The 12425-nt window shown below is 38.9% G+C and overlaps 2 protein-coding genes across 3 annotated transcripts; both read right to left on the reverse strand.

Annotated features, from left to right (window-relative positions):
- Window positions 1–619: 619 nt before the first annotated feature.
- LOC149618483 (uncharacterized) lies at window positions 620–1921 on the reverse strand. Its single transcript, XM_089854489.1, has 3 exons — window positions 1853–1921; window positions 987–1449; window positions 620–948 (listed from the first exon to the last, which is right to left on the reverse strand). The coding sequence occupies exons 1-3, from the start codon at window positions 1919–1921 to the stop codon at window positions 620–622; spliced, it is 861 nt and encodes a 286-aa protein (XP_089710615.1).
- Window positions 1839–10331, reverse strand: Klp64D (kinesin-like protein 64D). 2 transcript variants are annotated; one of them, XR_016375478.1, is made up of 16 exons: window positions 10194–10331; window positions 9812–9913; window positions 9504–9672; window positions 9265–9409; window positions 8350–8434; window positions 8160–8265; window positions 7517–7656; window positions 7253–7454; window positions 6165–6341; window positions 5896–5994; window positions 5655–5802; window positions 5315–5495; window positions 4245–4481; window positions 4027–4152; window positions 3665–3873; window positions 1839–2714 (listed from the first exon to the last, which is right to left on the reverse strand). XR_016375478.1 is itself a non-coding variant. In XM_089855442.1 (16 exons), exons 1-16 carry the CDS (start codon window positions 10197–10199, stop codon window positions 2663–2665), a joined length of 2109 nt encoding a protein of 702 aa, XP_089711568.1. In that variant the 5' UTR covers window positions 10200–10331; the 3' UTR covers window positions 1839–2662. The 2 variants fall into 2 exon arrangements, 1 of the variants encoding a protein (XP_089711568.1); XM_089855442.1 differs by having other exon boundaries at window positions 3740–3873.
- Window positions 10332–12425: the final 2094 nt, after the last annotated feature.

Genomic DNA, 12425 nt, shown 5'->3' on the forward strand with positions numbered 1-12425 from the left:
ATTAAATGGCGGAGGTGGACAGATGGGAGGGGGATTAAATGGCGGAGGTGGACAGATGGGAGGGGGATTAAATGGCGGCGGTGGACAGAGGGGAGGGGGATTAAATGGCGGCGGTGGACAGATGGGAGGGGGATTAAATGGCGGCGGTGGACAGATGGGAGGGGGATTAAATGGCGGCGGTGGACAGATGGGAGGGGGATTAAATGGCGGCGGTGGACAGATGGGAGGGGGATTAAATGGCGGCGGTGGACAGATGGGAGGGGGATTAAATGGCGGCGGTGGACAGATGGGAGGGGGATTAAATGGTGGAGGAGGACAGATGGGAGGGGGATTAAATGGTGGAGGAGGACAGATGGGAGGGGGGTTAAATGGTGGAGGATCTGGAGGGGGAGTAAATGGCGGCGGTGGACGGATCCGAGGGGGATTAAATGGGGGCGGTGTACAGATGGGAGGGAGATCAAATGGCGGCGGTGTACAGATGGGAGGGGGATCAAATGGCGGCGGTGTACAGATGGGAGGGGGATCAAATGGCGGCGGTGGACAGATGGGAGGGGGATTAAAAAGTGGTGGTGGAAGAGGTGGAGGATTAAGTGGAGGTGGCGGCCGAGGTGGAGGGGGATTAAGCGGAGGTGGTGGAAGTGGAGGAAGAGGCGGAGGGGGAATAAGTGGAGGTGGTGGAAATGGAGGTAGAGGCGGAGGGGGAATAAGTGGAGGTGGTGGAAATGGAGGAAGAGGCGGAGGGGGAATAAGTGGAGGTGGTGGAAATGGAGGAAGAGGCGGAGGGGGAATAAGCGGAGGTGGCGGAAGAGGCGGAGGGGGAAGAAGCGGAGGTGGCGGAAGAAGTGGAGGGGGAATAAGCGGAGGTGGCGGAAGAAGTGGAGGGGGAATAAGCGGAGGTGGCGGAAGAAGTGGAGGGGGGATAAGTGGAGGTGGCGGAAGAAGTGGAGGGGGAATAAGTGGAGGTGGCGGCCGAGGCGGAGGTGGACGAAGTGGAGGGGGAATAAGTGGCGGAGGTGAACGAAGTGGAGGGGGAATAAGTGGCGGAGGTGGACGAAGTGGAGGGGGAATAAGTGGCGGAGGTGGACGAAGTGGAGGGAGAATAAGTGGCGGAGGTGGACGAAGTGGAGGGGGAATAAGTGGCGGAGGTGGACGAAGTGGAGGGGGAATAAGTGGCGGAGGTGGACGAAGTGGAGGGGGAATAAGTGGCGGAGGTGGACGAAGTGGAGGGGGAGGTTCGATGGCTTCGGGAAGCTTAAAAAAAGGATCAAGCAGTGGAGGGGGAATAAGTGGCGGAGGTGGACGAAGTGGAGGAGTGCGAGGTGGATCGAGTGGAGGAGGCAGTGGGGGTCTTAGAGGTGGGGGAAGCGGTAGTGGTATGAAAGGAGGCGGGGGAGGTAGTATGAACACAGGTGGTGGAAAAATGAGAGCGGGATAATAGAAACAGTTCCACTATAAAATCATATATATAATTGTAATTATAACAAACCCATTGTTCTTAAAATATTTGTGTACTATCCTGAAATACTATGCAGTATTGTACTTTGTTAAAATAAACTGTTTGAGAGCAAACCCGTTTGTGTGAAGTAATTTGAAAATAAAACCTACACAACGATAAACTGAAATCATTTAGATAGAGTTTCAGTTCGAACTTCGAATAACATAAAGAACAGTAGGACTTGGGCCTCAAAATCAGAAAAACGTAACAGTAACAACACAATTAAAAATTATACATAAACAACAAATTGTTATAACAATGTTTATAAAGCTATTTAATAGTAATATCAGGAGATTATCAATGGTGACATCTCTATCATTTCACAGTTAGTAAGTACATCACGCAGTTTTATATTACTTTTATTTCATCGTAAATACAATCAGTATTAAAACCCAATAAATAGCTTGAGACACGAATAATTAACATAATTATATTACCAATAAATAGTTATTTAAATAAATACTAAACGTATTTTCAATACATCACATACTTAGAAAATGCTTAAATCACAAATTAGTTTAACATAAGTAACATTAAATAACTGCAAGTAAGACCATTCAAAATTGGTTACAAGTAGTATTCACGGGGAATTCTCGTTGTGCCACGTTGATACTTGCAGATGTTTGAGAATATATTACTGAAGTCAAACATGGCTTACACGCGCCATATCACGACGATTTTTCTTACACAATAGAGATAGGGAGATTGTGTCGCCCTCTAATTATAACCAAGGGTAATTCGACCCCCGTTACAAAATTAGGATAGGGGACAAGGCCCACCGCTCAAACAATGGGGCTTTAACATTAGGCAGCCATTTTGTCCCCACTACAATCGAAAATGTTGGCTCGCCCCTGATTAAGATTCCCAATGCCAAATTTGCCAATTGCACGATTTCTTGTCAAATGGATTGGCATACTTAAATCTATATAACTACACCTACGTGTTATATAATAACACGTACGTAATAATAAAATGATGTGGTTTTACTGCAAAATTAACACAGATCTCTATGCAATCTGTATGTTTTCTTATAGCGTATGTGCCATTACGTGACTAGAGTTAAGTTTCATAAAGATAATATGAAAGATTCATTTTAAATGAATAAGCGCGGATAAGTAAGTGAAGGGGAAACCCCAAGAAGAAAGGTATTTTATATAGTTGACACAATTAGCAGTCAAATTGTTGAAGAAATAGATCAATGTCATAATTTGGTCGACTCCTAAAAAACAATACAAATTTCACTTCAAATTCGATTATCGGCGAAAAGAAACTACTAAAGGGTAGATGTGCAACGAAAAATTCTGCTAAACTAAGGTAAATATGCCGCGTTCGACACCCTTTGTATTCTGTAAGCATAGCAACAGGGTGACCTCATAATGGTGTTGTTTTCCGTGTTGAATATGTCGCGCAATCAAAGATTATTGAAACCGCAATAGGCCTACTAGATACTTCACAAAACAAAGCCTAAGTACTTAAAACATACTGAGCTTCGTTATTTTTAGTATTCCAAATGCGAGTAGTATTGTCCGAAGACGCGAGGAATAGCTTAAGAAACTTGAGCCTTAGCTTCAATTAACAAGTCACGAAAATTCTTTCGTAAATTCTACATGTAGCTGACAGTGTCCAACGAACCCTTCGTGCTAAAAATCCATAGCACGTTCCCGCCTTTATGTACAATAAAGAGTCCCCAGTTAGGTTTGAAGTATTCACGATACCTCAAAGTGTTCTACGTTTGTGATCCAACACAAACACACACAGAAACATAGACAGCACTATCATATTTTGCTACTTTGTTATATATAAGGGAATAAGGCGTGTACCTAAAAATTTCCCCTTTTCTTTCCGAGAAAATCTCTCAATTCCAGCTGGCATATTGTACTCTCTCAATAAGGAACTAAATGCTGTCGTATTTCCCAACTTACAAGGAAATTACTTACTATACTTCTCCTATCAGCCGGAAATTAGTATACCAAATTCTTGCTGCTCTCCCTTAACCAAGGATTGCTTGATTATTTACCTGGTTACCTACCCGTTTCTATATTCAATTCGGAACATGTGAATGTGTCCCCACTCTCACATAAACCCAGAAATATAAGCCTAACTTACAAAAATGTGGAAAAGGTAGCAAGTTATATGAAAAAAAGGCACAAAATGATGCCATCTAAAAACCTTAAGCAAAACAAGGAAGGCTTTGTATCCACAAGCAAGCGGTTTTGGTTTTTTTGATTTTTTTGCACTCCTTACTTTCGGGTTGATTTTGGTCTCATTGCTGTTCTGGGTCGAGCCGATTTTGATCGACCAGACTTGACCCTCATGGCCATTTGAGCTCCTTCTGGAGTGTAGGCCAAGTAAACGTGAGACAAGTCCAGTTCTGTATTCTGTATCACAGAAAATTGTGTAACAGTTGAATAATTGTTGGTTTTTTGGGGAAAAGGAATGTGTAAAAGTTGTGCCAGTTGGCTCCACGGTGCATCGTTGATCATCAGAGGACCTGTTGGGTGCTACCACAAATAGTTTAAAATGATACTAACCTCTCTGTTTTTCTCTTTCCCGGAAGATGGAGACTGTTTCCGCATATTATTTCCAGTATAAGCCACACATTTCAGCTGCCATTCTCCAATATCTTCATTCCACTGTACAGATCTTTCCAATATTTCCTAAGCACATCGCACATTGAATGTTAGAGCTTTGTCACAATTCTAAAGGCGAAACAACACCTTCATGTGTAAAACCATGCATATTTTTTCACCTGATATTCCGGAGGTATGAAGGAATCAATGATGAGAGTATTTAATCGGAGTTCCCGGCTTAACTGCCTGATGTTTTCCAAAAGTCCTTCGACTTCTCTTTGATGTTCTTGCTGTAAATCGGCCATTTCTCCTTTGGCGCTCATTAACATTGTCCATACTTTCTTCAACTTCTTCGTTTTCCCCGCGGCTTCCTCTTGTAGTGTTGAATACTTTTCTTCAATGTCAACTCGCTCGGCCTTTAGCAAAACAATTAATAACATTGTTCATGCTACTTTTTAAAACCGATTTCCCTGAGATTTCAAGGTTTTATCCCCATGAGTTTTCCAGGCTTTTTGCCCCATATAATTCCCCGAGTTTTCCTGTTTTTTCCCCCATATGTTTCCTGGTTTTCTCCCCATATGTTTCCAGGTTTTCTCACCATACATTTCCCCGACTTTTCCAGGCTTCTTTCCCCATATATTTCCCCGACTTTTCCAGGCTTCTTTCCCCATATATTTCCCCGACTTTTCCAGGCTTCTTTCCCCATACATTTCCCCCACTTTTCCAGGCTTCTTTCCCCATACATTTCCCCCACTTTTCCAGGCTTCTTTCCCCAATACATTTTCCCCACTTTTCCAGGCTTCTTTCCCCATACATTTCCCCCACTTTTCCAGGCATCTTTCCCCATACATTTCCCCCACTTTTCCAGGCTTCTTTCCCCATACATTTCCCCCACTTTTCCAGGCTTCTTTCCCCATATGTTTCCAGGTATTCTCCCCATATGTTTCCAGGTATTCTCCCCATATGTTTCCAGGTATTCTCCCCATATGTTTCCAGGTTTTCTCCCCATATGTTTCCAGGTATTCTCCCCATATGTTTCCAGGTTTTCTCCCTATATGTTTCCAGGTTTTCTCCCCATACATTTCCCTGAGTTTTCCAGGCTTCTTCCCCCATAAATTTCCCCGACTTTTCCAGGCTTCTTTCCCCATACATTTCCCCGACTTTTCCAGGCTTCTTTCCCCAACTTTTCAAGGCTTATTCCCCCATACATTTTCCCGAGTTATCCAGGAAAACAAATACGGAAACAAACCTCTTTCTTCTCTAAGGCTTTCCTCAGCTCAGCCTCCGTTTTCTTCCTCTCCTCCAATTCCCTTGCACTTTCATCAAGTAACCTTTCTTGCTCTTCGGCTTTTTCAAGCAGATTTTCACCCCCAACAATTATCTTTCTTTCAAGTGCTTGTAATTTTTGAGTCAATTGATCGTGTTCCTCTCTTCAAGAACAAATTGACAACAATTTGTCATTAAGCTACAATTAATCTCATTAACAGTGAAAATTAAAATGGTCTAAAGGAACTATGGGTTAACTTAAATCCTTCCAAACGAGGCCCTGAAATAATTATTAATTAACTAACATAAGGAAGTTTTCTTACTGAGCTGCTCTCAATTCCTCTTCATGTTTTTCCACTTGGGAAGCAATACGATTACGTTCTTCCTCAGCCATATCTTTTGTTTCCGCCAACATCTTACGATCAGCCTCAATCTTGGCTTGGATTTCACGCATCTTTTCTTCACTGTTGCCTAAAAATACATTTTACATCATAAAGTTAAGTCAATTAAATCGATAAAAAGACAATTTTGACAAACAAGATAAGAAACAAAACCTATTATTACCTTTTTTCTTTCGTTTCTTCTTTTCCTTATTGTTTTCATCGCTTGTATCATCCAGTTCATCTTCCGGAGTTTCATCTGATAGACTTCCCTCTTCACTACCTACAATGAAATTAAAAATACACAAAGTTATGAACAATACTAATTAAATGCTAATTATCCTTTGTAATAAGAGACGATTTAATTAATTTTTTAATGTTTAATGCCTTTTATATTTATTTAGCAAAAGGGAGTTATTTTAATTTTCTTAATAAAATCAAAGTGTTACTAACCTGTACCTTCTTCTATCTGCCGTCTCAACTCCTCAATCTCTTTTTGGAATTGTTTCAAGAGAGCGTCCTTAGGATCTTCGTTAATCCTTGCTTTGTTTTTAATATTCTTTGCCCTGTTAGCATACCTCAATGTGCTAATGGTTTCATCATAATTGTATTCGGCTGGGCCAACATTAGCTACCTGCCGATAACAATTTTCACAAATACATATTTCCAATTTTCCAGGTGCATGGTTATAGATAGAATGGTTTTTTGGAGTAATAACTACTGGTTTGTTTGCTTAAGTTGTTTAAGTTGGAGAAACTCCATTAGGGCAAACTTACTCAAGTCTCACGAATTTCCCTGAATTTTACTAAAAATTATAAATTTCCCTGAGTTTCCCAAAATTTTATTAAAAAATTATAAATTTCCCCGTTTTCCAAAATTTTATTTAAAAAATAAATTTCCCCGATTTTCCAAAATTTTATTAAAAAATAATAAATTTCCCCAAGTTTTCCAAAATTTTATTAAAAAATAAATTTCCCAGTTTTACCTAAATTTTATTAAAAAATAGTAAATTTCCGAGTTTTCCCAAAATTTTATTAAAAAAATAATAAATTTCCGAGTTTTGCCTAAATTTTACTAAAAAATAATAAATTTCCCTGAGTTTTCCAAAATTGTATTAAAAATATAATAAATTTCCCCGAGTTTTCCAAAATTTTATTAAAAAAATAATAAATTTCCGAGTTTTCCCAAAATTTTATTAAAAATAATAAATTTCCGAGTTTTCCCAAAATTTTATTAAAAAAATTATACACTTCCCCAGAGTTATACCTAAATTTTACTAAAAATTATAAACTTACCTGAGTTTTAGCGAATATTATAAATTTCCCCAAGTTTTCCATGAATTTTACTAAAAATTCTAAATTTCCTTGAGTTTTCCCAAAATTTTACCAAAATTCTATATTTCCTTGAGTTTTCCCAAAATTTTCCCAAAATTCTAAATTTCCTTGAGTTTTCCCAAATTTTACCAAAAATTCCCTTGAGTTTTCCCTACATTCTTAATGAACAATTTATTTCCCTGACATTTCCAGGTCAGTCAGGAAAACCTACCATGAGTGTCTTTGAGTTTCCACCAAGGGAGTCCTGTAGTAATCTGGTCAGTTTGGAGTTTCTGTAAGGAACATGAGTACTTTTCCCATCAACCAGGGCTGATATGACATTTCCCAGAGTGGACAATGACAGATTAATTTGTGTCGCCTCCCTCAACCTTTGACCTGTGGCTCCCGTTTTACTCTGTCGTTCTGAACCCTGAAATAGACCTAAATTGTTCTCCCCTTTCCCAACTGCAATTTGAAGCAAGCTTGACTCACAGCAAGATCTACAAGATGGAGTTTGCCAACCCTGACATGTTGTTGGCCATCTAGACCTCTTTCACTACATTCAACTGTGATTGTGAAGATCGCGTGTGATCTGGAGCTATGGGCATTCATGTTAGTCGCCCCTACAGCCCCTGAAATAAACATGTGCAAAAAACGTCTTCAAATCCATTACCAGGATTCATAGGTAACTTTTGGGAAAAGTGATTTCCCTGATATTTCCAGGTTTTTTCTCATAATTTTCCCTGATATTTTTAGCTTTTAAATTTCCCTAAGTTTTCCCTGAATTTTATTAAAAAATTATAAATTTCCCTGAGTTTCCCTGAATTTTATTAAAAAATTATAAATTTCCCTGAGTTTCCCTGAATTTTATTAAAAAATTATAAATTTCTCTGAGTTTCCCTGAATTTTATTAAAAAATTATAAATTTCCCTGAGTTTCCCTGAATTTTATTAAAAAATTATAAATTTCCCTAAGTTTTCCCTGAATTTTATTAAAAAATTATAAATTTCCCTAAGTTTTCCCTGAATTTTATTAAAAAGTTATAAATTTCCCTGATTTTTAATCTACAATTTATTTCCCCGGTATTCCCAGTCTCTGCACAAATAACCGTGGCTTTCCTGGAAAAATTACTTACTGTTTTTGTTCCCATGAGTCATGATTTTGTCCAATTCATCAGCAGTATTAACAACACAAGCTGATAAATCCTTCACAAATACACCAACATCAGGACGTTCTTTTACCTGAGAATAAGGAACGAGAATTGATAAATACAATTTTGAAGGGGCTAGCAAAGTAGCAAGATTGATAAAGGACAGGACACGCACTTCAAGGTGGACATTCTGGTCTTTGCCAAGAAGATCTCTAACTTCTTCATTGTAAATCTCCAAATATGACGCTCTTACTAAGAATCTGATACAATTTTGATGTTTTTAATACAATTTTATATGATTTAAACCAAAAGTTTAGTTACTTCAATAAACCTTATTCCAGACTTTCCCCGTGCATGTGCCAAGGCTTAACCTGGGATCATTTTAAAGTGGGCCCAGGGTTCATACAACTTTCTCTGAGTTTCCCAAGTCTATTCATATATATTTCCAGGTTTTTCCCCCCATATATTTCCCTGAGGTTTCCAGGTTTTTTCCCTATGTATTTCCATGAGTTTTCCAGGTTTTTCCCCCCATATATTTCCCTCAGTTTCCCAGGTTCTTCCCAAATATATTTCCCTCAGTTTCCCAGGTTTTTCCCCCATATATTTCCCTGAGGTTTCCAGGGTTTTTTCCCCATATATTTCCCCGAGGTTTCCAGGGTTTTTCCCCCATATATTTCCCTGAGTTTTCCAGGTTTTTCCCCCCATATATTCCCTTGAGTTTCCCAGGTTTTCCCCCCATATATTCCCTTGAGTTTCCCAGGTTTTCCCCCCATATATTTCCCTGAGTTTTCCAGGTTTTCCCCCATATATTTCCCTGAGGTTTCCAGGTTTTTTCCCCCATATATTCCCTTGAGTTTCCCCAGGGTTTTCTCCATATATTTCCCTGATTTTTCCACGTTTCCCCCCATATATTCCCTTGAGTTTCCCAGGGCTTTCCCCATATATTTCCCAAGTCTTTCCACCATATATTTCTTTCAGCTTCCCAGGGTTTTTCCCCATATATTTCCCTGAGTTTTCCAGGGTTTTTCCCCCTTATAATATTAGGAATAAGGTCAAGTTTTTGATAAAAATAATGAACATTAAAACTTACTTTTTATCATCTTCAGCTTTGGCAATGTGACCAAATATGTGTGCAAATGAATTAGGAATAATTCCTTTTAATTCAGGCACCGACCTAACCCCTTCCATTGTAAAGGTTTTCCCAGTTCCCGTTTGACCATAAGCAAAGATGGTTCCTATTTTATTCAACAACAAGAAAATATGTCTCACAAAAGATAAAAAACCATAGGATTTTGGCCAATTTCAAACACATAAAGATTAAACCCGCACCATTGTATCCCTCAAGAACATTTTCAACAATTGGTCTTGCACACTGATTATAGACATCCACTTGTTTAGTATTTTGGCCAAAAACTGTATCAAATGTGTACATTTTCGGTGGTTCACCGTGATTACTATTGACATTTTTAACTGTCACAGAACCAAGAACACCATCCACCTAAAATAGTGTAATTGTTCTTAAACTTAATTAACATTGGTTCATTCATTCCTGGGTTTATAGTTTATGCTCTTGGAGGAGATTTTGGGTAATTAAGTGTTAAATCTTTAGAAATAATTAATTAAGGCAATAACAATACCTCAATTATATTTTTATATCCAGTTGAAACTTCTTTCTCATTCAGTGGACGACACCTTACAACAACTTTGACATTTTCTGAATTTTCCATCACCTTATCTGCCTAAAAATTTCTTAATTTAATCGTAATTTATACAAAAGAAGCTGAAATTCAACATCTAGGCCTTGAACTATGTCATAAATTTACAAAATTTTAATTTAAGTCCCTATTTTTGCGACGGACATTGAGTTTGACAAACTACAACCACAAAACAATTTGACATTTGGTGGAACCAAGGCTTAACTTTACAATTATGATTCATACAAGATATATTAAATAATATAGCAAAATGAGCCAATACAAAAATATATACGATATCCATGAAATCATTTTCAACACTTACACCCATATTCTTTAATTGAACCGAATTATTTTAAGGGTTTTCCCAATTAATAACTCAATCAGCTCGTAACTGAGTCACAGTAATTTCGTTTTCGGAACTGTCACAGCATAGCCCACTTGATCCACGCTCACGGACGCAACGGCGGCAAGGCAGTAGGCGCGGATCGAGCTGTAGAGGCCTGTTCAATCGGCCAAAAGTGCCACCTGTATATATAGGAGGCGTTGTTTGGATTATTGGCGGGAAACAAAGAACTTGGCGGGAGAACCCAGAGAAATTGGTTCAAAGGGGAAAGGTTACGCAAGGATGATAAAATCAACGATGGAATTAGATCATTTACTGAACAGTAAAATTAATTTGTATCATCTCAACCATTTTGTGGCTCCTTCTAATCAACTACGTGACAGAATTTTCCCTGTAAGTACTGTTTTAAGTAGCTCTTTCAAGCAACCATTTTGGAGGGTGGGGGGGGGCAGTGCTTCATTTAGGGTCAACAGTTGGCTACGGAATCTGGCCTTGCATCTGGAAATGTAAGGAAATCAGTTTTCCAAAAGTTGTGTTACCCCCATATTGGCGTTGGCTACATTTTGTTTCTCAAAGTGCAAATCGTACTATCAAAAACGCGATTAATGTTGGTAAATAACTTTGAGAACTATCGAATTTCCCACAAAAGTAAGGTCGCGGTGGCGAAATTCAAACACCAATAATTTCCAAACATTTTTTTGGAAACCAGAATTCAATAAATACGAAATTTACTCGCTTATAAACAAACTAATGCAATTAAGGATAATATGAATAATTAAGTAGATTTGCCAAACTTTCCGAGTTCCTTTATTAACTTGTACCAGAAGTAAATAGGGGGGAAGTACGTATCTCCAGCTTAAGCTATCGTAAGGCGTCTCTTTCCCATAAAAAAAAAACAGAGTTTGAGGCGCAAAATTTGAATTCATCCAATCAGATAGAGGCAACGCGCTACCACACGGCCCTAAAGCTAACTGAAATCGTTCAACCTATAGAGCTATATCAGTTGAGGGGGGGAAACGTCACAGTTGGGCCTGCCAATAAACGGAGCCGGTTTTCACCCTCCCTCCGTGCGGGCCGCTGAAGAACTCTATGCTAAATTTCCTGCACAATATGGCGCCTAGGCGGGGACTGGCGAAACCCCGCCTCGAAAGCTCTCCTTTCCCCCCGAATTGAAATAGCTCTATACAGATGAAGAGAAAATCCTCTTGGGGGAGTGTATTCATCCGCGAGTTCCCGCCAAAAACGCGAGATAAAAAAGCATGACTCGACGAGTCGTGAAACCACCTTGGACTATAGGTAGTACTTCTCCATATTTACTTCTGCTTGTACCAAATGTTCCTAGATAACAAAGCTAGAACAACTTTTTATTTTTGATCGTCCAAATAATATTTTTTCTAACTTTATGTTAATGATGAATGTTTCATAAAAGCTACAGTACTTTTACTAGTGGCAATAAACGAAAACAAAAACACTCAGTCCATGGCGTGTATCCAAGGTGTTGTGTATCGAGTTGTTAGCATAATGATCCTTTGGCTTTTAAATTAGCATGGGTTGAAGTGACTGAACATTATAAATCTTTCCAACCAACGATATAGTTAAGGGAAATAACATGTGTTGATGACGTGTAAAACATATTTTTGGATTTTCTTTGAGCGGTAGGATAAAATATTAAGCTTTCTCTCCCGGAACTGTTTTGAATTTTGAATATGTACAGCCTTAATAATCAATAATATGCTGGGTGATCCAAGTAGTACGGAAGTGCTACAGGCTTCACAGACGATTGTAAGAAGAAAATGTTACTTCTATGACATTTTGCCACAAGTCCAAAATTTTTAAAGAGAACTGAATTCAAAACTCTGATTTTATGTCTCTATGCTAGAATAAGAAGTTATATCAGTATCTCAGAGAGAAGGTATAAGATGCCTTTGTATTCGCGCGCCATAGTCCCAGCCAGTTCCCCTTTCAAAATACAAGAGGGGACGTAAAAGGAGGCGCCGGGCTATTTCTCCTCTCCTCAGTCGGAAAATACGTAATTTTCGTCATTCGCGTCGTCGCGCTGACGTGAGTTTTCAAGAACCAATGAGATGCTGGTTGTAATTTAGAGACGGGGATTAACTCCGGACCTACGTTTGAACTGGAGATAAAGCTGGAAATTTGGCGAATTTATACCTTCTCTCTGAGATACTAGATATAACTTCTTGATTAGAAATA

The sequence above is a fragment of the Phalangium opilio genome, unplaced genomic scaffold (genome assembly GCF_054372755.1).
Source record: "Phalangium opilio isolate 3A_F unplaced genomic scaffold, DU_Popi_V2 ptg000209l_1, whole genome shotgun sequence".
NCBI classification, from domain to species: Eukaryota; Metazoa; Arthropoda; class Arachnida; order Opiliones; family Phalangiidae; genus Phalangium; species Phalangium opilio.

What these genes read in the sequence shown, in the direction of transcription:
- LOC149618483 (XM_089854489.1), bottom strand. Translation starts at nt 1,921, where the DNA reads ATGTTAATTATTCGTGTCTCAAGCTATTTATTGGGTTTTAATACTGAT. An exon ending in GTATTTACGATGAAATAAAA is followed by an intron (nt 1,450 to 1,852) that starts GTAATATAAAAC and finishes ATGATTTTATAG; the next exon opens with TGGAACTGTTTCTATTATCC. An exon ending in ACTTATTCCCCCTCCACTTC is followed by an intron (nt 949 to 986) that starts GTCCACCTCCGC and finishes CCACTTATTCCC; the next exon opens with CCTCCACTTCTTCCGCCACC.
- Klp64D (XM_089855442.1), bottom strand. An exon ending in GACTCATGGGAACAAAAACA is followed by an intron (nt 7,657 to 8,159) that starts GTAAGTAATTTT and finishes TGTTTATTTCAG; the next exon opens with GGGCTGTAGGGGCGACTAAC. An exon ending in TCATACCTCCGGAATATCAG is followed by an intron (nt 4,153 to 4,244) that starts GTGAAAAAATAT and finishes CGATGTGCTTAG; the next exon opens with GAAATATTGGAAAGATCTGT.